General features: G+C 36.0%; 1 protein-coding gene across 6 annotated transcripts in view; it reads right to left on the reverse strand.

Moving 5' to 3' along the window:
* The window catches only part of ZNF654 (zinc finger protein 654), a 91457-nt gene that overhangs the window by 26493 nt on the left and 38379 nt on the right, over positions 1 to 26585 (reverse strand). For 5 of the 6 annotated variants that reach the window (XM_058437640.1, XM_032150381.2, XM_058437639.1 and 2 more), the window contains one exon: positions 8575 to 8656. In XM_058437640.1, the coding sequence (XP_058293623.1) occupies positions 8575 to 8656 (82 nt within the window). Of the gene's footprint in view, positions 1 to 8574; positions 8657 to 26585 lie in introns of those variants that run through there. The other variant, XM_058437641.1, reaches the window with a different exon arrangement.

Here is a 26585-nt window from a genome sequence, read left to right on the forward strand (position 1 = left end):
GATTTCAGAATCTGAAACTGTAACATCAGTCCTTTCCTCTCCCAATGATAAATGTATGGTACATTTGTCAAATATGTTTCTTTCATAGATAGTGAAATCTTTTCCCTTATACTTTTTCTCACAGTTGAGCATATTTCAACTTTCATTTTTTCTGCATGTTGTCAAAGTAGACTCCACAAATAAATGTTTGATGTTTTTGTTCCACCAATACATTTACTGATTCATCCTCCACCTGACTTTGCAAGGTGGTAACCAATGGACTATGAAATAAACGGTTTTAGACAATACACCTATTTTTTTGTGCATGTGGGGGGTACTGTTTTTTAAAAGGTGATTAGGAAAGGATGTTACAACAAAAAGGATCATTTTTTCTTTAAAAAAATGAACCTAATTAATTTTCTTAAAAAAATCCATTACTGTGGATTATATACACTCATTCCTAATTCTGGTTTTTAGGAATTTTCCTGTCCCTTACCCTAAATTGAAACTTGCCAACCAACAATTCCATTGATGTACACAGTGGCCTCTACTGCTTCAATCTTTTTTATTTCTAATTGACAAATAAGAATTATATGTATTTACAGTGTACATACAATGTGATGTTTTGATATATGTATACACTGTAAAATAATTACAACCAAGCTAATTAACATATTCATCACCTCACATAACTTATTTTTTTTTGTAGTGAGAACACTTAAGATTTATTACCAGAGTAGTTTTTGAATGTACAATACATTACTATTAACCATAATAACCTTGCTGTACAATAGATCCCCAGAATTTATTCATCCTGTCTAACTAAAACTTTGTCCTCTTTAACCAATATCTCTCCATCCACTGCGTCCTTCAGTCCCTGGTAACCACCATTCTACTCTTGCTTCTGTGAGTTCAACATCTTTACACTCTACATGTAAGTGAGATCATACAGTATTTATCTTTCTGTGCCCAGATTATTTCACTTAGCCTAATATCCTCCAGCTTATCCATGTTGTTGTAAATGACAAGATTGCCTTCTTTAAGATGAAACAGTATTTCACTCTGTGTGTGTCTGTGTATAGTATGTACACACACACACTCATCTCATACCAGATTTTTAAATATCTATTCATTTATTGATGGACATAGATTGATTCCAATGCTGCAATAGACACAGGAATGCAGGTTATCTCTTTCACATACTGATTTCCTCTTTTTTGAATATATACCCAGTAGTAGGATTGCTGGATTATATGGTAGCTCTATTTTTAATTTTTTTGAAGAAACTCCATACTATTTTCTATAGTAGCTCTACTAACTTACATTCCCATCTACAATGTAGAAGAGTTCCCTTTTCTCCACACCTCAACAATACTTGTTATATCTTGTTTTTTTTATAATAGCCATTCTGTTTTTTTTCAGACAGAGTCTCGCTCTGTCACCCAAGCTGGAGTGCTGTGATGTGATCTCGGCTCGCTGCAACCTCTGCCTCCTGGGTTCAAGCGATTCTCCTGCCTCAGCCTCCTGAGTGGCTGGGATTACAGGTGTGTGCCACCACGCCTGGCTAATTTTTGTTATTTTTAGTAGAGACAGGGTTTCACCATGCTGGTCTGGCTGGTCTCGAACTCCTGACCTTGTGATCCGCCCGCCTTGCCCTCCCAAAGTGCTGAAATTACAGGCATGAGCTACCACACCCAGCCTTTTATAATAGCCATTCTAACAGATGTGAGATGACATCTCACTGTAGTTTTTATTTGAATTTTTCTGATGATTAGTAATCATGAGCAAAATGTTTTCATATACCTGTAGCCATTTATATGTCTTTTTTTTTTTTTTTTTTACTTTAAGTTCTGGGACATTTATGCGGCCAAAAAACATATGAAAAAAATCTCAACATCACTGATCATCAGAGAAATGCAAATCAAAACCACAATAAGATACCATTTCACACCAGTCAGAATGGTGATTATTAAAAGGTCATGAAACAACAGATGCTGGCAAGGCTGTGGAGAGATAGGAAAGCTTTTACACTGTTGGTGGGAATGTAAACTAGTTCAACCATTGTGGAAGACAGTGTGGTGATTCCTCAAGGATCTAGAACCAGAAATACCAATTGACCCAGCAATCCCATTACTGAGTATAAACCCAAAAGAATATAAATCATTCTACTATAAAGACACATGCACATGTGTGTTTACTGCAGCACTGTTTACACTAGCAAAGACATGGAACCAACCCAAATGCTCATCAATGATAGACTGGATAAAGAAAATGTGGTACATCTATACCAAGGAATACTATGCAGCCATAAAAAGGAATGAGATCACGTCCTTTGCAGGGACATGGATGAAGCTGGAAACCATCATCCTCAGCAAACTAACACAGGGACAGAAAACCAAACACCACATGTTATCATTCATAAGTGAGAGTTGAATAATGTGAACACATGGACGCACAGAGGGGAACAACACACACCAGGGCCAGTCGGGGGTTGGGGGGCTGAGGGGAGAGATAGCATTAGGAAAAACAGCTAATGTATGCGAGGCTTAAAACCTAGATGACAGGTTGATAGGTGCAGCAAACCACCATGGCACATGTATACCTATGTAACATGTACATGTTTTGCACTTGTATCCCGGAACTTAAATATCTATTCATTTATTGATGGACACATCAATTTGTTTTTTTAAAGTTCAGAAAGGATGATACATCACTAAAAGAAATTTTTTAAAAAGAGGGGAATGTCTAAACTTCAGAAATGACTGTGGATTTATTTATCTTTCATTTGTTTGGCAAACATTTATATCGTACTAAGGGATTAAGACTACTAGTATTGGAGACACAAGGATGAAAATCAGTTTCCGCCCACTGAATCGAATGTTGTAGTGAAAGACACATCTAACCATAAATAGAATACATGAGGATTAGTGCTTTGTAAGTAATGGTGGAAAAACTTAGGGGGGAAAAGTCACACACGGTCAAAGTGCAGTTGAGTAGACCCAGGAGAGAACTATTTGAGCAGAAAATATGGTAGCACAGTTTTGAAAATTTGCTCAAAAAATGCTTTGCTATTAAGCTGATATGGTTGTTTTCTTTTAATGCCTTTTAGCTAGCACTACAAAGGTTGCTGTGACTACCAAGATTAGGACCTTCCCAAATTAAGTCTTTGGGAAACTTATTCCAAGTACTCTAGAGAAGGGCCATGGTCCAGGTTTTGAGGTTTTAGTGGAAAGTCAGTAGTTCTAAACGTCTTCATCTTAGCTAAAAATAATAAAATCTGGGAGGTTTGCTGGTTTATGATGACTATACACTCTTATTTCTTAGGGGAGATCAACACTTGCCCCACAAAGCAGGGTGGGCTTTTCAACCCCTTTAATGTGGCTGGCTCTTCTACCTTTGATGATTTTTTCCACTTCTCCTATGGTATATTACGCAGTGAGATAGCCTTGAGCCTCCTGCTTGGGACATGATATCCCACACCACCTCCTAAATCCCTTTCCTGACTGACCCAAAGGACAAGCAAATAAAAAACAGGTTGTGTCTCAGGGAAAGAAGGCTTAATTAAGGCCTACTTATAGCCTGAACAAAAAAGATCTTTGTGACTTATATACTGGCTCCACGGGATAAGGATAGAGTTTTCTCTAAGGTCAGGGCAGGCTCATTAAAACACTTGCAGAGCTTTGGTAGTAAGACTTTTAGATTACTGGTTTAGTTGGCATTTCAGTTACTACCGCACAGTTGCTTTTTTCCCTTATTATTAAAACAACAACAACTAAAACATCTATGTTTCTCTTAATTTATAAAAGTAGTAAATGTTCTTGGTTGTTTTTTTTCTTAAACTAACCATCTATTGGGCAACAGTACTTGTAAGTTCCAGACATTTAAAACTCAGTGTGTCTAGAATGAAATTTAACGTCTTTCTATATGCTGCTCCTCCCCTTATATAATCACTGCTCCCTTAACAAATGTCACCACCCTGTAGTTATTTCTACATAGATGCCCAAAAATACATTTGATTCTTCTCTATCTTCCTTATCTCCATCCAATCAATACCATAATCTGAGATTTTAGTTCCAGATTATTGTGTGTGCTTTTTACAATTTGTATTTTCCTTTTCTAGAATCATTAGACATTAATGGATTCTTCATGATAACCGTAATAAAAATGCCTTATTTTTTCCTCAGGTCAGTCCTATTTCTTTTATTCTGTAATGACCCCATTTGTAAATTCTTTATTTTGATCACCTGGCATACTACTTTGTTGTCCTGATAAAAGACCTGTCATTGGTTTGTTTCCAAGTATTCAGACTATTTATTTCTGTTGCCCTACCTTATAAACTATAGGGCTTGACAACTATATTATTAAATCATATTTTTCCCCTTAAAAAAATCCAGACATTATTTATGCTGGCATTTGTTACTATGGGGAATTTTATTGCCAGCCTGATTTGATTTTTTCCTTTGTGGGAATCCTGTTTGTTCTACATGAGTCCTACACATTTTCAGGAACTTTCCTTTATCCCCAAAATTAAAAAGTATAACCAAGTTATGTCTGCAAGTAATTATGAGTTGAAAATTAAATTACATTTTAGATATTATTTCCTTCATTAATTTGGTTTTTGCTGGAGTTAATCTGCTAATTGCCTTCACTGTACTTTCAATTTGATAGTTCCATCTCTATATAATATTTTATCTCTGTATGTTCTTTGGGGTTGTCCCTTCTTTGCAATTTCACTTATATTCATGGAAGATATTATAAACTCAACCTCGGCAAAAACGTAACAGATCCTTTAAGAAAAAAAATTTTTAAACTGTCTTATCTTTCCAGTTAACTGATGATAACTGAGGTATTTATCCTCTTTAGTCATCTTTACCTACAACATCTAGAACAGAGAACTGTTTTACTAGCAGGTGAATAAATCTCTGTCAAATCCTTCATGCCCAAACAGAGGCGAAGAAAGTTTATATGTACTACAGTTTAATTTGGTAGATCATGGCCTATGAGAGAGTAAAGAGGAAGCTTAGGTGAAAGACAACCACACCTCTCTTATAAGACTTTCTTACCTCTGGGTAATGGGGCTGGCTGCATTTAGTTTGGATCATACCCTCATTCTCTCAATGGAAAGAATACGCTCATGAAAAGCCATATATATATGTATATACACACACACACACACACACACACACACACACAACATATATACATACATATATATAATATATGTGTGTGCGTGTATTTTTTTTTCTTTTGAGACAGAGTTTCGCTCTTGTTGTCCCGGCTGGAGTGCGATGGTGTGATCTCGGCTCACTGCAACCTCTGCCTCCCAGGTTCAAGCGATTCTCCTGCCTCAGCTTCCCAAGTGGCTGGGATTACAGGCATGAGCCACCACAACCTGCTAACTTTGTATTTTTAGTAGGGATGAGATTTCTCCACGTTGGTCAGGCTGGTCTCGAACTCCCATCCTCAGGTGATCTGCCCGCCTCGGCCTCCCAAAGTGCTGGGATTACAGGCGTGAACCACCACGCCTGGCCCATGTATCTTATTTTTAATGTAGGTATAAAAGTCACTCAGGATTTCTGTCCTTTAGCCTCTGCTGCATGCCTGATGCACTTCTGAGAAGCAGCAACAAGAATGAAATTGACCACACCCCAAATCCCTACCACCTATTTCCTCCAGCCCTTGTTGTTACAAGCAGGGGATAGAGGGGGACATGACTCGATACCACTGGAAGTTCTCTCTTTCTCTCTATATTATCTTTTCCTCTCTCACACATTTCCCTGTTTCATCGCATTCAGTCAATCAAGTATTGTTTGGCCCATCCGTCAATCTGGCTTCATCCCTGAGCAGTTGACATAAAGCTCCCATCCTAATTTCCAGCATTTATCATTATTATTTTCCCTTATTTTACATTATTTTTGTCACTTCATTGGGAATCTCGAAAATTGCTAGATATAATGATGATGATGAGGCAGATGCATCATATGAGAAATGTAAACAAAAACTACTGGAAGTAAAAGGCTAAGAAGAAAACTTTCGGAGGCCAGTAAATGGAATATTTGGCTCTAAGAATGAAGTTTCTTCTAGAAATAACGGAGAGGAAAAATTATAGGTAAGAAGAGTTAAAAATTTCTACTTGAACAACTCAGATTTTAGGAGATCAGAAATTCATGGAAGAAAATAATAAATCTAATAGCTTGGTTTTGGTATTACTGCAAAAATAAAAATCCAGGTAGTAAGACCTGACAACCCATACCCTTCACCAGACAGGCTCTACTGCCTACCTTAAAAACAGTGACATGATCATTTTGCCAGGAATTATGCCAAGCACTTTACTCATTTAACCCATAAAGTGACTATGCAGCAAGTATAGTTATTGCCTCCATTTTACAAATAAAGAAACTGATACAGAAATTATGAAACTTGCCCAGGATGACACAGTGTAAGCAGCAAAGCTGGTAAACTCACAGTTGAAATACAGTGGGGAAAGGAAGTTAACTCAAATCCAACAAAGAATACCTTGGTATTCAAAGTGTGGTTCAGGGGCTAGCAGCATTAATATCACCTTGGAGCTTATCAGAAATGCAGACTATCAGGCCCCCTCCCACAACTACTGAATCATAATCTAAATTTTAACAAGATCCCCAGGTGATCTTTATGTACATTAAAATATGAGTAGGACTGTGTTTGTCCTACTTATGGGAGATGAGAAAGAACACCATCTTATGCTAGTATGAATCTGTATGAAAGATGTATGGAGATGAACCACTTAGGGAGCTAGGGTTTGCACTTACTTGCACAGGACAATAGATTAAAAATATTTCAAAAAGTGACATTTGGGATTGTCACTGAATTAGTCACTTATCACTATTGGTCACTATTATCAATGTCAGTCAAAAGCCTGGAGAATTCATAAGCTTGGAAAATACAAGGTTTTAGGGAGGTATACATGATGGACTACATGTTGGCCCTTCCTGAGTTCCTAAGGGCACAGGCCTGGGAAGCACTTACAGCATAAGCTCAGGTCAGCAAATGAAGGATGTTTCTCTAGGTAAAGATAACATGAGAGCAAAAGGTGAAACCTATCCTAGAATATAGGAGTTAGAGGCTCAAGGAAATTCAGAGTAGGAAGAAGCCACAGTAACAAAAGTGGCAGAAATGGCAGAGATTTTTAAAAGGTGGGGGGAGGGGGGTAGTAGATGGGCTTTAGAATCAGCCAGGATTAGAGAGCGTCAAAGGGTCAGAGCAGGAGATAGAAAAGTATGCAAAACTGTTAACTTTTCCTTGAGAAATTTCTTATTTTGATAACTGAATAGGCACCCTGCTTACAAGGGAAACAATAAAGGATATATCCCTTCACAAATGTTATGTTTTTCATACATTTAAAGTGGAAGTTAAATATTGCCCCTCATCTACTCCAAACATTTCAGTGGTTCCCATTGTCAGTGGTCAGCCAACATCTCATGAGGTATTTCTTTACCTCCCCATTTAATACTGAAATATCCTTCCCCAATATCACCATGCCAGCACTATCCCCGTCCTCCTTTGTTTTTCTCTAAGGAATCTGTCAATTTTTCATTTATAAAGGTTTGATTGTCTTTCTGTCCCTATACCAGAATCATTAATAATTCCACAATAGGAGGATTTTTTTCTGTTTTGCTTACTACTGTTTTCCTCAGACCTTAGTACATTAGCACACTGTGGGGACTCAATAAACATTTGCCGAGTAAAAGTTTAAGAATGGATTACGAAGAATACAAGTATCAAAAGAAAAATGGAATGGAAAATTAGTAAGTTTTAAATACTTGAATATATATTCTAATTGGAACATAAGTTCCATGAGAACAGGTATTTTTACCTCTTTTGCTGAAGGTAAGAATGGTTAAAGTAGAATGTTCAATATAATGTACCTAACACAGCAGTACTGGTTGTCTATAAGCCTTTCTTTTAACACCATGGTAACAAATATAAGTTGTCTGTGTATTTCAGTTCTAAATGGGTGATCAGGGACACTTCACCCCTAGGGGGAGCTCAAAGTACATCTTCCTTTACTTCGCCGAGTGGGTCAGGGTTGCTTCCCAGTAAGTAGTAAAAAGATCAAATGTCTTTCATCTACAGGAGAGGCCTTGAATCGTTTGTCATTCCCATCTGAATTTACTCTCTTCTCTCCTATACCAGGTGCCCTAAAATTAAAAAAAAATCTTCTGTCTCCTAGCTTGGGAAAGCTATTATGAGAGAGAAAATCAAGGTACAGCCAAGGGAAAAAGTGGCATGGGATAGACAGCTTGCTTCAAGTCTGGCAAAGAAGAATCGTTTTTCACCAGGGCTAAGTTCTAGGAATCCACAAGGGTGGTTAGCAGGCTCTTTTCTAACAAATGTAGAATAGGAATTCCAGCTATGAACTGCTTGGGAATACAGTTAAAAATTAACTGTATGAGTTTTCTTTATCAGCCAGTAATAATAGGATCTTAAACACTGTCACCTTAGCAACCATTAAAAACTTATAAGCAATAAATAACCAATAAGCTATATTTAGGGGGAGCATAATGGTCTATTTTAAGTGTAGACAAAATGTGAAGTAGTAAACTGTTTTTTTACCTGGAATGATCCAAGAATATCCTTTAAGGGCTCTTCATAAAACTCATCTCTTCCAAAGAACAGCAGCAACTCAAAGAAACTCCTAGAAAGAATAAGTGAATAACTTTCATTGCTTGAGTTTTGCTCCAATTAAAAGATTATCAAATAGTATCAGCTATCTAATATCAAATATTTGACTTAAAATATTTTGGTTTAAAAAAATTGTACCGATCACTAGAATTCATATTATGTTTTCTGTAAGATTTTAAAAGAAGTGCCTTCAAGGAAAACACAAAGAAATATACTTGTTTTAGAACTATAGAATGAAACAATTATATTACTCATGCCTACTAATGACCACAATGCAATACAATTTAATGGCATACAAGGTCACAACAATGATAGCTATACATAGAAGGATCATCTAAAATGAACCCAAAGTCTGGCTTCATCCTAATACAATGGGACGCCAGAGAAAATCCAAAATCTCATTTTTTTCAGGGTGATACAAGAGTTGAACAAAATTAACACAAAAACATAAGTTAGAGAATCACCATAAAACTCTCGGCCAACATTTATATTATAGCATATACTAACAACCATATCTAATAAATGACACATGGTTCCTCACACTAAGCTTACCTTGATTATCCCACTCATAACAGGATTGCTCAAATTCTGTAGTTCCTCCTTTTTAAATAAATTATTTGGAAATACTGTTACTAAATACTTTATGTGCTCTTAATAATTTATGATTCATAAAGAAAGGAACATGAATGATTTCCTAATCATGAGCATGGAAAATTATAAAATTATTTATTATTTAGCAATCCTAAAGTAGTACAAGTGACAAATCTCTCTAAATCTTAGATCTTAATTCATCTAGCAGATCCTCAAGTGTAACTACCTAAAGTTGTTTTTTAATAGTTTTTGCTTTTAATCAAAACAAATCACTAATAGACTAAAATTATAAAATGTAAATATGAGAATATATGCTTTTAAAATTATATAAAAGACCTAAATATTACACAATTACACATTTATAGCACAATCACCATACTCCATAACCTGACTTTTTATAAATTTGACTACTACAAATTTTAAAATATCAACAGACCACAAAACGTAAAACCAATCAAAAGCAAACTGATACACTGAGAAAGACTCTTTGATGATTTCCTTAATTTAAATGCTTCTACAAGTTAGGTTAAAAAAAAAAAAGTCAATAACCTAGTAGAAAACTGCAAGATAATATTTTGCAGAAAATAAATGCAAGTGGATTTGTTTTCCAATAGAAAACATGCTCTTATTCCTTATTAGGCCAAAATTATAAAGATTAAATACCATTTCTCCTCTCATATTTATGGAAATAAAAGAGATGATGTATTCTATGATGGCTTTGGTGTATAGAAACAGGACCTGATAATCTTGTTGGAAGGAATGTCAATGTTCCTATACTCATCACAATTTAAAATGTACACATACCATTTGACCTAGCAGTTCTACTTATAGAAATTTCATCCTCGAAATATACATATATAAGCTCAAAGACATAACAATATACATTACAAATGGTTTATAGTAGCAAAAAACTGGAAATATTCTGAATGTCTACCATAGGGTACTAGGTAAATTAAATATATCCATACAATGAAATATAATACAAATATTAATGGAACATTAGTGAGAATATAGCTACATCTATATGAATTTAAAAATTCCAAGATATATTGTTAAGCAAAGACCCAGAGATACATATTCATTACATTATCTTTGTGTAAATGGGAATGGAGGTGAGGGGTCAGAGGGTGGAGGGAACGTATACACCAATACATAAAGTTTGTACATTGTCAGACTATCTAGCAAGATATCCAACAAAGCAACTGACTCTGCAAAGGGTAAATAAGAACTAGGGGTCAGAAATGAAAGGGAGAATTATTTTTCATTATTAATCGTTTTGTAATTTTTTATTTTACTATTAGTAAGTATAAAACAAGCCCAACAAAAAGCATCTCTGGAATCTTCTCTATTCCTAGTAACAAAGCACTAATTCACATCTATCTCATCTTTAAACATCTAATGGACCTCCACTCTTGACATTCCATACTTACTCAAAATCCATGTTCAACACAGCAGTTATTATCTTCCTAAAACACAGAAATGAACCCACTACTTACCAACTTTACAAACTGCTGTTTGGACTGTACCATCTAAAGCACAGATGGTAGTGTGCATGCCCTACTACCAGTTACCTAAATAACATGGTCCAACTCCATGATAATGATATTAAAAAGAGAAAAACCACATGCAAAATAACAGTAAATAAAGGCAAAACACATCAAACCTTTTCTTTAGAGGAAGTTTTAAGGAAGTCAGCAAGTATTTATGAAGAAAAGTCTGAAATTACTATAAGAATCTGAAATACATGTAGAATTAGAAACCTCTTGTTTCCAACCTGTTGTATTTCCTATTGACTGAATAAATAATCAACTAAATGTTTAGAGATCAACTTGTATAGCTATCCTTATGGAAGAAAACTCTGTAGGGTGCAGAGTGAATGAGTCCAAAATAGTATAAAGTAGAAGCCCAAAATATAAGTAACAACCTACAGCAAGGCTGGTAAACTACTGCTCACAGGCCAAATCTGGCCCAAGGAAGGCCAGTTTTTGTATAGTACATGAGAAATGAATGGTTAGCCATATTTAAAATTTTTTAAGTCAAAAGAACAGTATTTCATGGTGGGTGAAAATTACATGAAATTCAATTATCAGTGCCAATATATAAGGTATTACTGGAACACAGTCATATCCATTTATTTACATATTGACTACAGCTGCTTTCATACCACAGTGGTAGAGTTGACCAGTGACAACACAGACCTATTATAGGCAGACAGCCTATAATACTTAGTATCTGGTCCTTTACAGACCCATGGTCTAGCTGTTTGGGTTTGAATCTCAGCTCCACTACTTAATTGATGAGTAACCCTGGGCAAGTTACTTAATATCTCAATGCTTCAGTTTATTTATAAAACACAAGTAATAATAGTAACCACCTCTTGAAAAGCACTTGGCACAATTCCCGGCACTTAGTGCATACGTATTTGCTGATTAATAACATAGTACAACCATTATTTATTAACGTGTCACCATCCAGATTTTCTTCAACAATCTATAAGGAAACACAAGATCTTCAGAGGTTTGTTCTGCTCAGCTATGCATATGTCAATTTTGTTGAAATGTAACAGGCTAATCATTCTTAAATTATCAAGATTTTTAAAAAATATCTGATTAAACTCATCAAAAGATTTCTTTCCAAAAATTTATTATTGTATAATATTTAGCAGTTTTTCATGTTGAACATGTTTAATATGTTTCTACAATAAATGTGTTTAATATATTATTTTTTACCATGTTTAATATGTTCCGTTTATACATTTATAAAAAATTTTAGTCCAAATTATAAGTTATGTACAGTTCACTTACCTAAATTGAAATAAGTATCCAGGATATTCCCAAACACAATGACTTACAGTTCCCCCTTGAATAACGCAGATTTAAACTGTGCAGGTCTACTTATAAACAAACTCAGACTTCTGCTAACCCTGAGACAGCAAGATTAACCCCTCTTCTTCCTCTTCCTCAGCAAATTCAACATGAAAACAAGGATGAAGACCTTTATAATGATCCACTTCATTTAATGAAGAGTGAATATATTTTCTTTTCTTTATGGTTTTCTTAATAACACTTATTCTCTAGCTTCCTTTATTATAAGAATTCAGTGTATTATACATGTAACATACAAAATGTGTGTGTATCAACACTCTATATTATTGGTAAGGCTCCCTACCAACAGTAGGCTATTAGTAGTTAAATTCTGGGGGAGTCAAAAGTTTTATGTGAATATGACTGCATGGGGGAGGGTGGTCAGCACCCCAACCCCTGCATTGTTCAAGGGTCAACTGTATATACAGACAAACATAATTTGTAGTAGGACAAATACATACTAAATGATATGTGTTTTGAATTTTAAAAAATCTATGATACATAATCATACTTATTTGCCTTTCACTTACTGAAGGGGATACATTAGAGAAATGCATCCTTAGGCAATTGTGTCATTGTGCAGACATCAGAGTGTGCTTATACAAACCTAGCTGGTGTAGCCTACTATACGTCTAAGCTAAATGGTATATAGCCTATTGCTCTTCGGCTACAAACTTGTTCAGCATGTTTGTATACTGAATGTTATATGCAGCTGTAACACAATGGTAAGTATTTGTGTATCTAAACACAGAAAAGGTACAGTAAAAGTACGGTATTATAATCTTATGGGACCACTGTTGTATATGTGGTCATTGACCTTTAAAACATCATTCTGTGGCACATGACTGTATTACAAATGGTAATAAGGTACCAGACTTCCCTAAAACACACAGACAGACATAGTGTTTGATAGTGATAACCAGAATTATTATTCTTTTTTGGATATGTTCAGTTTATACATTTATAAAAAATTTTAGTCCAAATTTTATGTACAATTTATTTACCTAAATTGAAATAATTATCCAGGATATTCCCAAACAAAATGATTTACAGTTCCCCCTTGAATAACCCAGATTTAAACTGTGCAGGTCTACTTATAAACAAACTCTTAGACTTCTGCTAACCCTTATTCTTTTTTGGATTTCTGTAGCATATTAGTAATTTTTACACTAAAATACAAGAAAGATTTGTGCATTTATCTACCATAGGAAAATTCCACTAAATATGATACTTAATTGTCCAAATAAAAGAAATCCACTTACCAATTTAAGTAAAGGAAAATTAGGTCTACTCTACGTGAGTCACACAATAATATAATAAACCTTTACCCACATTTTATTTAAAACACTCAACTTTTAAGAACTTTTTCTATATATACTAACTAAAGGTTTGGTATCTTACAGAAATTTCTATTCAGTCCTACTTAATAGTAACAAAGAGCATTTGATTGTGGGTAACGTTGACATACTCAACTATTCTAATGCACTTAATCTTCAAAATATTTTCTTCAGTAACATCTTTACTGAGGGAGGAAAAAGTTAACAGTTTTGTTCATACACACACACACACACACACACACACACACACACACACACACATAGTGCCCACTTATCCACAGGGGATACATTACCAGACCCCTTCCCTCCCACTGGATGCTTGAAACCACGGATAGTACCTAACCCAATTTTCATCAATTTGAATATGTTTCTGTTCATGTCTCCCACTCACAAATGTAACGCCTTTTCCATCTTAACTAAGCACCTTAACATGCACTGTGTGGCTTTAAATTTTGCAGTTTGAGGTGTGACAGTAAAACTAGCATGAATTTCTTTGTCCCTCACAATGTCAGAGATAGGAAATTTGTTCACTGTGAGATTTTAGCAACCTCAGCATGCAAATTTTTTTTTTTCTGAAGTTGAGAACTTTCATCTTTCCAATTGAAGCACTTTACAGCTTCTCTTTGGCATATATGAATTACCGGCATCACTACTCTTGGCTTTGGGGCCATTATTAAGTAAAATAGGGGTTACTTGAACACAAGCACTGTGATACTCATGATAGTTGATCTGATAACCTAGAGGGCTACGAAATGACTAATGGGCAGGTAGCATATACAGTGTAGATACACTGAACAAAGGGATAATTCACATCCTAGTTGGGATGGTGTGAGATTTCATCATGCTACTCAGAATGGCCTGCAATTTTAAAATGTATTATTTCTGGAATATTCTATTTAATATTTTTGGACCATGGTTGACTATGGGTAACAAACCGCAGAAAGTGAATCCACAGATGAGGGGAGACTACTGTACGGACAAAACTAAAGAAACTGTACATTGTATTTTCCATAGTATGAGTCACTAGGTACCTTTAATGATCCTCCCTCTGTAAACAATTAAAATGCTAGATAAAATAGCTTGCCTTGACTAAAAATTCAAATAGCTACACCAGTATATTCTTCCCCACATTTCTAGACTGGAAGGAAAACTGCCAGTGTGAACTTGGAGCTAAGTAGAAAAAGGAAAAAAAAAAAAAAAAACTACTTTGAAAATCTTCTCATGTAGGTCGTGACCCGAATTCATATATCTACATGGTCAAAAAATTCTCAAGCCAAGAATTGAGCTAATATTGGTCCCAAGCTAGTAATATCTCCAGGCACCTGACAAAAACAAATGCAAATTCTTTCAATCCAGGCTTCAATTACCACAAATAAATTTATTCTAGAAAATACAAACTCACAATATAAACAAAAATAATAATGATAAGAACAATAAAAACCACAACATACAAGGAAACACAGCACTATGAACAAGGCCAAAAGAACGTTAGTCACAGAGACTTTATTAAAATCATACAGAATATAAAATATGGGTATTATATAGTTTAAGAAATGATGACATTAAAAATATAAAGAACAAGATAAAATTATCAGTAGTCAAAATGCTTCCAGAAATAATAAAGTCACTGAAATTAAAAGTCAACAGGCAGATTTTATTGACGATTAGATACACCTGAAGAAAAAATCAGTACACTGAAAAAATTATCCAGAGTACCTACAGAAAGACAAAGAAATGGAAAACACAAGAAGCAAGAGTTAAGGAACACAGAGGTGGAGTAGACATGTTTAATCACAGTTCTAAAAGGGAAATAAGAAATGTGGCAAAGACATGGACAAGAATTTTTCACAACTGATGAAAAATCCAAATCCATAGATTTAGGAGAGACCAGAAAATGCCAATAGAGATAAATAAAATATTATACATCTAGCTAATCATAATAAACTATAAAATACCAATAAAGAGCAGTGGATAAACAGAGAAAGATATAGACTGTTTACAAAAACATGGGAAATTAAATTGGAAAGAAAGGTCTAAGATGCAAATCAGTAAATATACAGGCTAACAAATTTTGACAATCTGAAGTACTAATAAAAATAATCTCATCTAGGCTTTAAAAATAGAGCAAAAACACATGACATCAATAACATATAAGCATTCATTCAGCGTTAGTGTTCCAATGTCATTTTACTGGAGGAAGATAAAGTATATAAAGTGTATACCTCAATAAGAGCTAAATTCCCCTTAACTAATTTACACATTTACATACAGTAAAAGTATCTTCAAGTTTTTCTGGGGGTAGACAATTTCATTACAAAATTGCGTATCTGGGAAACGTGAAAGAAGAGAAATGAAAAGGGACTAGCCAATATTACATTTTGTAAAGCCTCTATAATTAAATCAACATTGTGTTGGCACACGAACAAATAGGCTAATGAAACAACAGAAAATCCAAAAAGAGACCACAATGGTATGTGAAAATTTAGTATATGATAAAAACAGCATCTCAAATCAGGGAAAAATTCACTTCTTCATACTGGACAGCCAAATGTTAAAAATTATACGGTACAAATATCAGAAAAAAAATCCTCATATAACTTGGTTACTGAGAAATGTTTAACTATGATAAGAAACTCAGAAGCAATAGGGGAACATTAATATATTTTAATTACATTTTTAAAATCTACATGGCTTAAAAAAGCATTAAACAAATTAACACCACATGCAAAGCAAAAGATAAATGAAAAAAAGGACCGAGGCCAGTGGCTCACGCCTGTTCCAGCACTGGGAGGCCGAGGCGGGTGGATCAACTGAGGTCAGGAGTTTGAGACCAGCCTGGCCAACATGGCGAAACCTTGTCTCTACAAAAAATACAAACAATTAGCTGGGGGTGGCTGCACACATGTATAATCTCAGCTACTCCTACGGCTGAGGCAGGAGAATTGCTTGAACCCAGGAGGTAGAGGCTGCAGTGAGCCGAGATCACACCACTGCAATCCAGCCTGGGCGACAGAGTGAGGCTCTGTCTTCCAAAAAAACAAAAAGACAAATGAAAAAAATATACATTTTCAACTTACACCACAGGAAGGGCTTAACATCCCTATAACAATAATGAGAAGAAAAAGTCCAACTAATTTATAGAAAGTAGGATTGACATATCATCAGACAGCTCAGGGGAAATCAAACACAGATGGGCTTCAAGAACATCTTAGTCCATTGTGCAGCTGTAACAGAGTACCTGAGACTGAGTAATTTTTAATGAAGAGAAACTTATTTGGCTTCCAGTTCTGGCAGCTTGTCAGAGTGCCAACGGGTTTGGTGTCTGGTGAGGCCCTTCTCTTCTGAGAAGATGGCACGGTGAATGCCACATCCTCTGGAGAAGAGGAAGGCTAGATCATTACATGGCAGAAGGTAGAAGGGCCAAGTGGCAAAAAGGGGCCAAATTCACCCTTTTATAACAGCATTAATCCCGCTTGTGAGGGCAGGCCCTCATGGCCTAATCACCTCTCAAAGGTCCCATCTCTTAATACTGTTACAATTCCAATTAAATTGCAACATGAGTTTTGGGGGGATAAAACATACCAAAGGATATGAAAAAAAGATATTCAGACTTCAGTCACAATAAGAAAAATACAAATTAAAAATATACCAAGATGCCATTTCTCATTTATTAGTTTAGTCAAAAAAAAAATCAGACTATTGACAGAATGAATTGTGATGAGGTCAGAGGTATACAAGGCCAGATTTTGTGGGTAGGTATGCAAAATGGCACAAGCTCTATGGAAGGAACACTGGGCATATTTAGCAACATTACAATGTGTTCATCCTTTGACCCAGATTCTAGGAACCTACCCCCAAAATCTGGCAAAAATTCAAAAAGAGTTATCCAAAAGGATACTATGATTTTGAAATCATAGCACTATTTACAACAGGAAAAGAATGGAAACAACTCAAACACATACCAGTAGAGGACAAATTGACTGACTATGCTACATCAACACAACCGAATTCATAGAATTCACAGAATACTATAAATTGTAAAAAATGAATTTGGAATAGTCTGTATCACTGTGGAATGATCTCCAAGATATAATACTAAGTAAAAAAAGCAGGGTGGAAAAATGTATGTATCTGTTTATCTAAAAAAGGGCATGGAGGCATGGATATGTTGTTAGTTGGACCTTGCTTTTCTATCAACCAAATTCCTGTCTTTAATAGGCATAGACCATTTGAATTTTATGTAATTTATGTTTGTTTTCTGAGATGGAGTCTTGCTCTCTTGCTCAGGCTGGAGTGCAGTGGCACAACCCAGCTCACTGCTACCTCCACCTCCTGGGTTCAAGCAATTCTTGTGCCTTAGTCTCCTGAGTAGCTGCGATTACAGGCACGTGCCACCACACCTGACTAATTTTTGGTATTTTTAGTAGAGACAGGGTTTCACTATGTTGGCCAGGCTGGTCTCAAACTTCTGGCCTGAAGTAATCTGCCCACTTTGGAAAGTGCTGGGATTACAGGCGTAAGCCACCGTGCCTGGATAAATTTTATGTGATTTTTAATATGCTTAGATTAAACCCCATCATCTTAATAGTTTTCTTTGTTCTGTCTATTCATTGTTCTGTTTGACCTCTTCTTCCTCCTTCTTTAGGATTGAGCAATTTTAAGATTCCATTTATTGTCCACTTTGGCTTAACACATTCACCTGTTTTTAGCGGTTACTCTAGAGTTTACAAATATACATGTCTTTAAAAATCCCAGCCTAATCTCAAATAATATTATGGTGCTTTAGATATAATAACTTATGTACTATTTTTGTCATTCATTTGGTTTTAAATATGCTACAAACCAATAATATTTCACTACAATTTTTGCTTTATTCCTGGCATCTGGAATATATGGCCCATAGGCTGCCTGCCAGTTTGTATAAAAATTGTGTTGAAACACAACCCTATCCATTCATTTATGTAGTGTTTATGGCTGCTTTCTTGCTACAAGAGCAAAGTTGAGTAGTTACAGAGACACTAGGGTCCATGAGTCTAAAATATCTAGCCCTTTTAAAAACTGTTTTGTGAACCCCTGCTTTAGTCCATCAGTTACATTTTACAGTGTTTAAAAATAAGAAAAATTTAATTTGATATTTATCTTCAGTTTTTATTTACCATTTTCAGCTCTATTTCCTTAGATACATCCAAATTTCTTCTAGCATCTTATGCTGCTTATGGAACTCCCTTTAACATTTTTCTGTAGTTCAGGCCTGCCAGAAATGAATTACCTCAGTTTTTGATTAGATACATCTCTCTCTTTTACTTTAGAAATATATTTTCTCAAACTGAAAGTTTGGCCAGGTGTGGTGGCTCATGCCTATAATCCCAGCAGAGGCCGAAGCAGTGGATTGCCTAAGGTCAGGAGTTCGAGACCAGCCTGGCCAACATGACAAAACCCCATCTCTACTAAAAATATAAAAATTAGCCAGGCATAGGGGCGGGAACCTGTAATCCCAGCTACTTGGGAGACAGGCAGGAGAACTGCTTGAACCCGAGAGGCAGAGGTTGCAGTGAGCCAAGATGGCGCCAATGCACTCTACCCCGGGAGACAGAGCAAGACTCCATCTCAAAAAAAAAAAAAAAAAAAAAAGTTAATACATCTCCTTCTGTCATCACTTTAAAGTTGTCACTTCATTGTGTTTTAGCTTGCAATTTCTGAAGAGATGTCCGCTACACATTATCTTCATTCTTCTTTGGGTAATGTCATTTTTTTTCTCTTGTTACTTTCACCTGCTTGTGTTCTAGTTTCTGTAGCTGGATCCTTTTCATTATTTTAAGAAAATTCATGGCCATTATTTTGACAATATTTATTCTGCCTCATTTTATCTTCTGAGATCCCAGTAGACATGTTATACAGTTTAGATTTTCCTAAATTCTTAGACACTCTGTTCTGTTTCTCCTTGCCTTTTAGTTTGGGTATTTCTATGAATCTACATTCAAGGTTCATTCATTCTTTCTTTAGCTGCATTAAGTCTAAGGAATCTGAAGGTCTTAGCCATTCTTCATCTGTTACTGTGTGTATTTCCAGATTTCCATTTGAATCTTTCTTAACGTTTCCGTCTCTGTGCCGAAATTTCCAATCTGCTCAAACGTATTATCTCTCTTTTCCACTATAGCCTTTATATCTGGATCTGGTTCTACTGATTGCTTTATCTCTTAATAGTGGGTCTCTTTTTAAAAAAAAAAAAAATGGGTCTGTAATTTCTGGTTTTTGAAAGCTGGGCTTCATTATATAAGGCCATTATCCTAAGTGAATTAACGCATGAACAGAAAACCAAATAACACATATTCTCACTTATAAGTGGGAGCTAAACATTTCATACTCATGGACATAAAGATGGCACAACAGACACTGGAGACTACTAGTGGGGCAGAGGGTAGGATTTAAAAACTAACTAGTGGTTACTATGCTTACCACCTGGGTTGTGGGATCATTCATATCCCAAACCTCAGCAACATACCCATGCAACAAACTGGCACACATACTCCCAGAATCTAAACTAAAAGTTGAAATTATTAAAAAAAAAAAAAAAAAAAAAGACAGTAGAGGTTGAGGTAAACAGCATTTATGCCTAGAAAGAGGCATGTCTTTTCTTCTGCTAGGGCTTTACTGTGGAGCATATGAGTAAAACCAGTCAGAAGTTAAACTGAATATGGATTTTGTTGTTGGTATCATGACCTTCAGTGCACCACTGGCTTAAAATTCTTGCACTATTATATTGGGTTTACAGTAGAGACTGAATTGCCAGATACTATTTTAGGATTTGGCCCATGGGCGATAGTTTGTGAATCTCAGTGATAGAGAAAAGATTAACCATGTTAAGTAAAGAAATGGAAGACACAAAAGACCTTCATCAAGCTTTTGCACATAAAAAATATAATGTCTGAAATGAAAAATACATTGTATGGGATTAACAGCAAATTTGACATTATAGAAGATCATAGTATAATGGGAAAACAAAGGTATACCAATAGAAAACTATTTAAAATAAAAGAGAAAGACAAAAAATGACCAGAGCTATTAATGAGCTGCAGGACAGCTGTTGTTCCCCTTCAGGTAGCATCCCTGAAGAAAACACAATAGTGGTTACTAAAAAAAGTTTTTTGAGGACATTTTCAAAAGTTGACAAAAATTGTAAGCCCACAGATCCAAGAAGCTTAAAATCAAGAAACATGAAGAAAACTACACAAAACACATTACAACCAAATTTCTTAAAACCAGCAATAAACTTCAAAAGACACCAATGAGAAAATGAAAAGACAAGATATAGCATGAGATAAATCACAAATCACATATCTGATAAAGAGTGTATATCCAGAATACATAAAAAATTCTTAGAACTCAGTAAGATGACAATACAATTTAAAAATGGGCAAAAAAATTTGATAGATTTTGCCAAAGAAAATATAAAATAGCAAAGCACACAAAAAGATGCTTACCAACGACAGGACTGAGGAAATGCAAATTAAAACCAAAATGAGATACTACTGTATAACCATTAAAATGGTTATTATGAAAAAGATAAAAAGTATTAGTGAAGATGTAAAGAAACTGCTACCCCCACAGGAAATTGGTTAGAATTTTAATCGTACAGTCACTTTAGTTATAGAGTAGCAGTTTTACAAAATGCTAAACATAAACTAATCATACATCTAACAATTCTATGCCTAGGTATCTACCTAAGAGAAATGAAAAGATGTGGCCACAAAAGACACATACAGAAATGTTCATAGCCCAAAACTGGAAATAATCTGAATAGCCATCAATTGCTGAATGCATAAATAAAATGTAATATATCCATATACTGAAATCTATGAAGCACAAAAAGAAATGAGCTACTGATAAATGCTATAACATAGGTAAACCTCAAGAACATTATTCTAAGTGAAAAATAGTCATCTGACAAAGGGCTAATATCCAGAATCTACAATGAACTTAAACAAATTTACAAGAAAAAAACAAACAACCCCATCAAAAAGTGGGCGAAGGATATGAACAGACACTTCTCAAAAGAAGATATTTGTGCAGCCAAAAAAAAAAGGAAAAAATGCTCATCATCACTGGCCATCATAGAAATGCAAATCAAAACCACAATGAGGTACCACCTCACACCAGTTAGAATGACAATCATTAAAAAGTCAGGAAACAACAGGTGCTGGAGAGGATGTGGAGAAATAGGAACACTTTTACACTGTTGGTGGGACTGTAAACTAGTTCAACCATTGTGGAAGTCAGTGTGGCGATTCCTCGGGGATCTAGAACTAGAAATACCATTTGACCCAGCCATCCCATTACTGGGTATACACCCAAAGGATTATAAACCATGCTGCTATAAAGACACATGCACATGTATGTTTATTGCGGCACTATTCACATTAGCAAAGACTTGGAACCAACCCAAATGTCCAACAATGATAGACTGGATTAAGAAAATGTGGCACATATACACCATAGAATACTATGCAGCCATAAAAAATGATGAGTTCATGTCCTTTGTAGGGACATGGATGAAACTGGAAACCATCATTCTGAGCAAACTATCACAAGGACAAAAAACCAAACACTGCATGTTCTCACTCATAGGTGGGAACTGAACAATGAGAACACATGGACACAGGAAGGGGAACATCACACTCTGGGGACTGTTGTCGGGTGGGGGGGGGGAGGGACAGCATTAGGAGATACACCTAATGCTAAATGACGAGTTAATGGGTGCAGCACACCAACATGGCACATGTATACATATGTAACAAACCTGCACATTGTGCACATGTACCCTAAAACTTAAAGTATAATAAGATAAAATAAAGAAAAAGTCATTTAAAAGACTATTTTACATGACTATTTCGCAAGACTATTTTAAAATATTTTCACTTGCTGTAAGTGAAAGTATCCAAAATAATACATATTCTATGATATCATTCATATGAAATGTCTAGAAATAGCAAATCTATAGAGATAGAAAGCAGAGCAGTATTTGCCTTGAGCTGGGTAGGCACTGGAGACTGAATGCAAATGAGCATGAGGGAGCTTTCTAGGGTAATGAAAATGAAAAACTGGACTGTGGTAATGGTTGCACAACTCTATAAAACTTACCAAAAAATCACTGAATTATAAACTGACAACGGGTGAATTATATGGAATTTATACTTTTTAATAAAGCTTTACATAAAAAAAGATAACTAGCAATGGGTAAGGAGTGGGGAAATATAGCTGAAACAAGATTGACAATATACTGATAACTGTTGAAATTAGGTGATAGTTACTTCTACTACTTTTACTTTCAAGTATACTTGAAAATTGTCATAATAAAGTTTTCCTTTATTATACTTTAAGTTCTAGGGTTCATGTGCACAACGTGCAGGTTTGTTACATATGTATACATGTGCCATGTTGGTGTCTGCACACATTAACTTGTCATTTACATTAGGTGTATCTCCTAATGCTATCCCTCCCCCCTTCCCCCACCCCACGACAGGCCCCAGTGTGTGATGTTCCCCACCCTGTGTCCAAGTGTTCTCATTGTTCAATTCCCACCTATGAGTGAGAACATGCGGTGTTTGGTTTTTTGTCCTTCTGATGATTTGCTCAGAATGATGGTTTCCCCCTCCATCCATGTCCCTACAAAGGACACGAACTCATCCTTTTTATGGCTGCATAGTATTCCATGGGGTATATGTGCCACAATTTCTTAATCCAGTCTATCACTGATGGACATTTGGGTTGGTTCCAAGTTTTTGCTATTGTGAATAGTGCTGCAATAAACATACATGTGCATGTGTCTTTATGGCTGCATGATTTATAATCCTTTGGGTTTATACCCAGTAATGGGATGGCTGGGTCAATTGGTATTTCTAGTTCTAGATCCTTGAGGAATCGCCACACTGTCTTCCACAATGGTTGAACTAGTTTACAGTCCCACCAACAGTGTAAAAGTGTTCCTATTTCTCCACATCCTCTCCAGCACCTGTTGTTTCCTGACTTTTTAATGACTGTCATTCTAACTGGTGTGAGATGGTATCTCATTGTGGTTTTGATTTGCATTTCTCTGATAGCCAGCAATGATGAGCATTTTTTCATGTCTGTTGGCTGCATAAATATCTTCTTTTGAGAAGTGTCTGTTCATATCCTGCATCCACTTTCTGATGGGGTTGTTTGATTTTTTTTGTAAATTTGTTTAAGTTCTCTGTAGATTCTGGATATTAGCCCTTTGTCAGATGGGTAGATTGTAAAAATTTTCTCCTATTCTGCAGGTTGCCTGTTCACTCTGACGGTAGTTTCTTTTGCTGTGCAGAAGCTCTTTAGTTTAATTAGATCCTATTTGTCAATTTTGGCTTTTGTTGCCATTGCCTTTGGTGTTTTAGTCATGAAGTCCTTGCCCATGCCTATGTCCTGAATGGTATTGCTTAGGTTTTCTTCTAGGGTTTTTATGGTTTTAGGTCTAACATTTAAGTCTTTAATCCATCTTGAATTAATTTTTGTATAAGGTGTAAGGAAGGGACCCATTTTCAGCTTTCTACATATGGCTAGCCAGTTTTCCCGGCACCATTTAATAGGGAATCCTTTCCCCATTTCCTGTTTTTGTCAGGATTGTCAAAATCAGATGGTTTTAGATGTGTGGTATTATTTCTGAGGGCTCTGTCCTGTTCCACTGGTCTGTATCTCTGTTTTGGTACCAGTACCATGCTGTTTTGGTTACTGTAGCCTTGTAGTATAGTTTGAAGTCAGGTAGCATGATGCCTCCAACTTTGTTCTTTGGCTTAGGATTGTCTTGGCAATGCGGGCTCTTTTTTGGTTCCATATGAACTTTAAAGTAGTTTTTTCCAATTCTGTGAAGAAAGTCATTGGTAGCTTGATGGGGATGGCATTGAATGTATAAATTACCTTGGGCAGTATGGCCATTTTCACGATATTCATTCTTCCTATCCATGAGCATGGAATATTCTTCCATTTGTTTGTGTCCTCTTTTGTTGAGCAGTGGTTTGTAGTTTTCCTTGAAGAGGTCTTTCACATCCCTTGTAAGTTGGATTCCTAGGTATTTTATTCTCTTTGTAGCAATTGTGAATGGGAGTTCACTCATGATTTGGCTCTCTGTCTGTTATTGGTGTAGAGGAATGCTTGTGATTTTTGCACATTGATTTTGTATCCTGAGACTTTGCTTAAGTTGCTTATCAGCTTAAAGAGATTTTGGGCTGAGACGATGCGGTTTTCTAAATATGCAATCATCTCATCTGCAAACAGGGACAATTTGACTTCCTCTTTTCCTAACTGAATACCCTTTATTTCTTTCTCTTCCCTGAATGCCCTGGCCAGAACTTCCAACACTATGATGAATAGGAGTAGTGACAGAGGGCATCCCCGCTTGTGCCAGTTTTCAAAGGGAATGCTTGCAGTTTTTGCCCATTCAGCATGATACTGGCTGTGGGTTTGTCATAGATAGCTCTTATTATTTTGAGATACGTCCCATCAATACCTAATTTATTGAGAGTTTTTAGCATGAAGGGTTGTTGAATTTTGTCAAAGGCCTTTTCTGCATCTATTGAGATAACCATGTGGTTTCTGTCTTTGGTTCTGTTTATATACTGGATTATATTTATTGTATGTTGAACCAGCCTTGCATCCCAGGGATGAAGCCCACTTGATCATGGTGGATAAGCTTTTTGATGTGCTGCTGGATTCAGTTTGCCAGTATTTTATTGAGGATTTTTGCATCAATGTTCATCAAGGATATTGGTCTAAAATTCTCATTTTTTGTTTTATCTCTGCCAGACTTTGATATCAGGATGATGCTGGCCTCATAAAAAGAGTTAGGGAGGATTCCCTCTTTTTCTATTGATTGGAATAGTTTCAGAACGAATGATACCAGCTCCTCTTTGTACCTCTGGTAGAATTCGGCTGTGAATCCGTCTGGTCCTGGACCCTTTTTAGTTGGTAAGCTATTAATTATTGCCTCAATTTCAGGGCCTGTTATTGATCTATTCAGGGATTCAACTTCTTCCTGGTTTAGTCTTGGGAGGGTGTATGTGTCAAGGAATTTATCCATTTCTTCTAGATTTTCTAGTTTATTTGTGTAGAGGTGTTTATAGTGTTCTCTGATGGTAGTTTGTATTTTTGTGGGATTGGTGGTGATATCCCCTTTATCATTTTTTATTGTGTCTATTTGATTCTTCTCTCTTTTCTTCTTAATTAGTCTTGCTAGCGTCTGTCAATTTTGTTGATTGTTTCAAAAACCCAGCTCCTGGATTCATTGATTTTTTTGAAGGGTTTTTTATGTCTCTATCTCCTTCAGTTCTGCTCTGATCTTAGTTATTTCTTGCCTTCTGCTAGCTTTTGAATGTGTTTGCTCTTGCTTCTCTAGTTCTTTTAATTGTGATGTTAGGGTGTCAATTTTAGATCTTCCCTGCTTTCTCTTATGGGCATTTAGTGCTATAAATTTCCCTCTACATACTGCTTTAAATTTGTCCCAGATATTCTGGTATGTTGTGTCTTTGTTCTCATTGGTTTCAAAGAACATGTTTATTTCTGCCTTCATTTCGTTATGTACCCAGTAGTCATTCAGGAGCAGGTTGTTCAGTTCCCATGTAGTTGAGCGGTTTTGAATGAGTTTCTTTTTTTTTTTTTTTTTTTTTTTTTGGGACGGAGTCTCGCGCAATCTCGGCTCACTGCAAGCTCCGCCTCCCGGGTTCACGCCATTCTCCTGCCTCAGCCTCTCCGAGTAGCTGGGACTACAGGTGCCTGCCACCACGCCCGGCTAATTTTTTGTATTTTTAGTAGAGACGGGGTTTCACCATGTGTTAGCCAGGATGGTCTCGATCTCCTGACCTCGTGATCTGCCCGCCTCGGCCTCCCAAAGTGCTGGGATTACAAGCGTGAGCCACCGCGCCCGGCCTTGAGTGAGTTTCTTAATCCTGAGTTCTAATTTGATTGCACTGTTGTCTGAGAGACAGTATGTGGTGATTTCTGTTGTTTTACATTTGCTGAGGAGTGTTTTACTTCCAATTATGTGGTCAATTTTGGAATAAGTGTGATGTGGTATTGAGAAGAATGTATATTCTGTCGATTTGGGGTGGAGAGTTCTGTAGATGTCTGTTAGGCCTGCTTGGTGCAG

The sequence above is a fragment of the Hylobates moloch genome, unplaced genomic scaffold (assembly GCF_009828535.3).
Source record: "Hylobates moloch isolate HMO894 unplaced genomic scaffold, HMol_V3 SCAFFOLD_4, whole genome shotgun sequence".
In the NCBI taxonomy this organism is placed as follows: Eukaryota; Metazoa; Chordata; class Mammalia; order Primates; family Hylobatidae; genus Hylobates; species Hylobates moloch.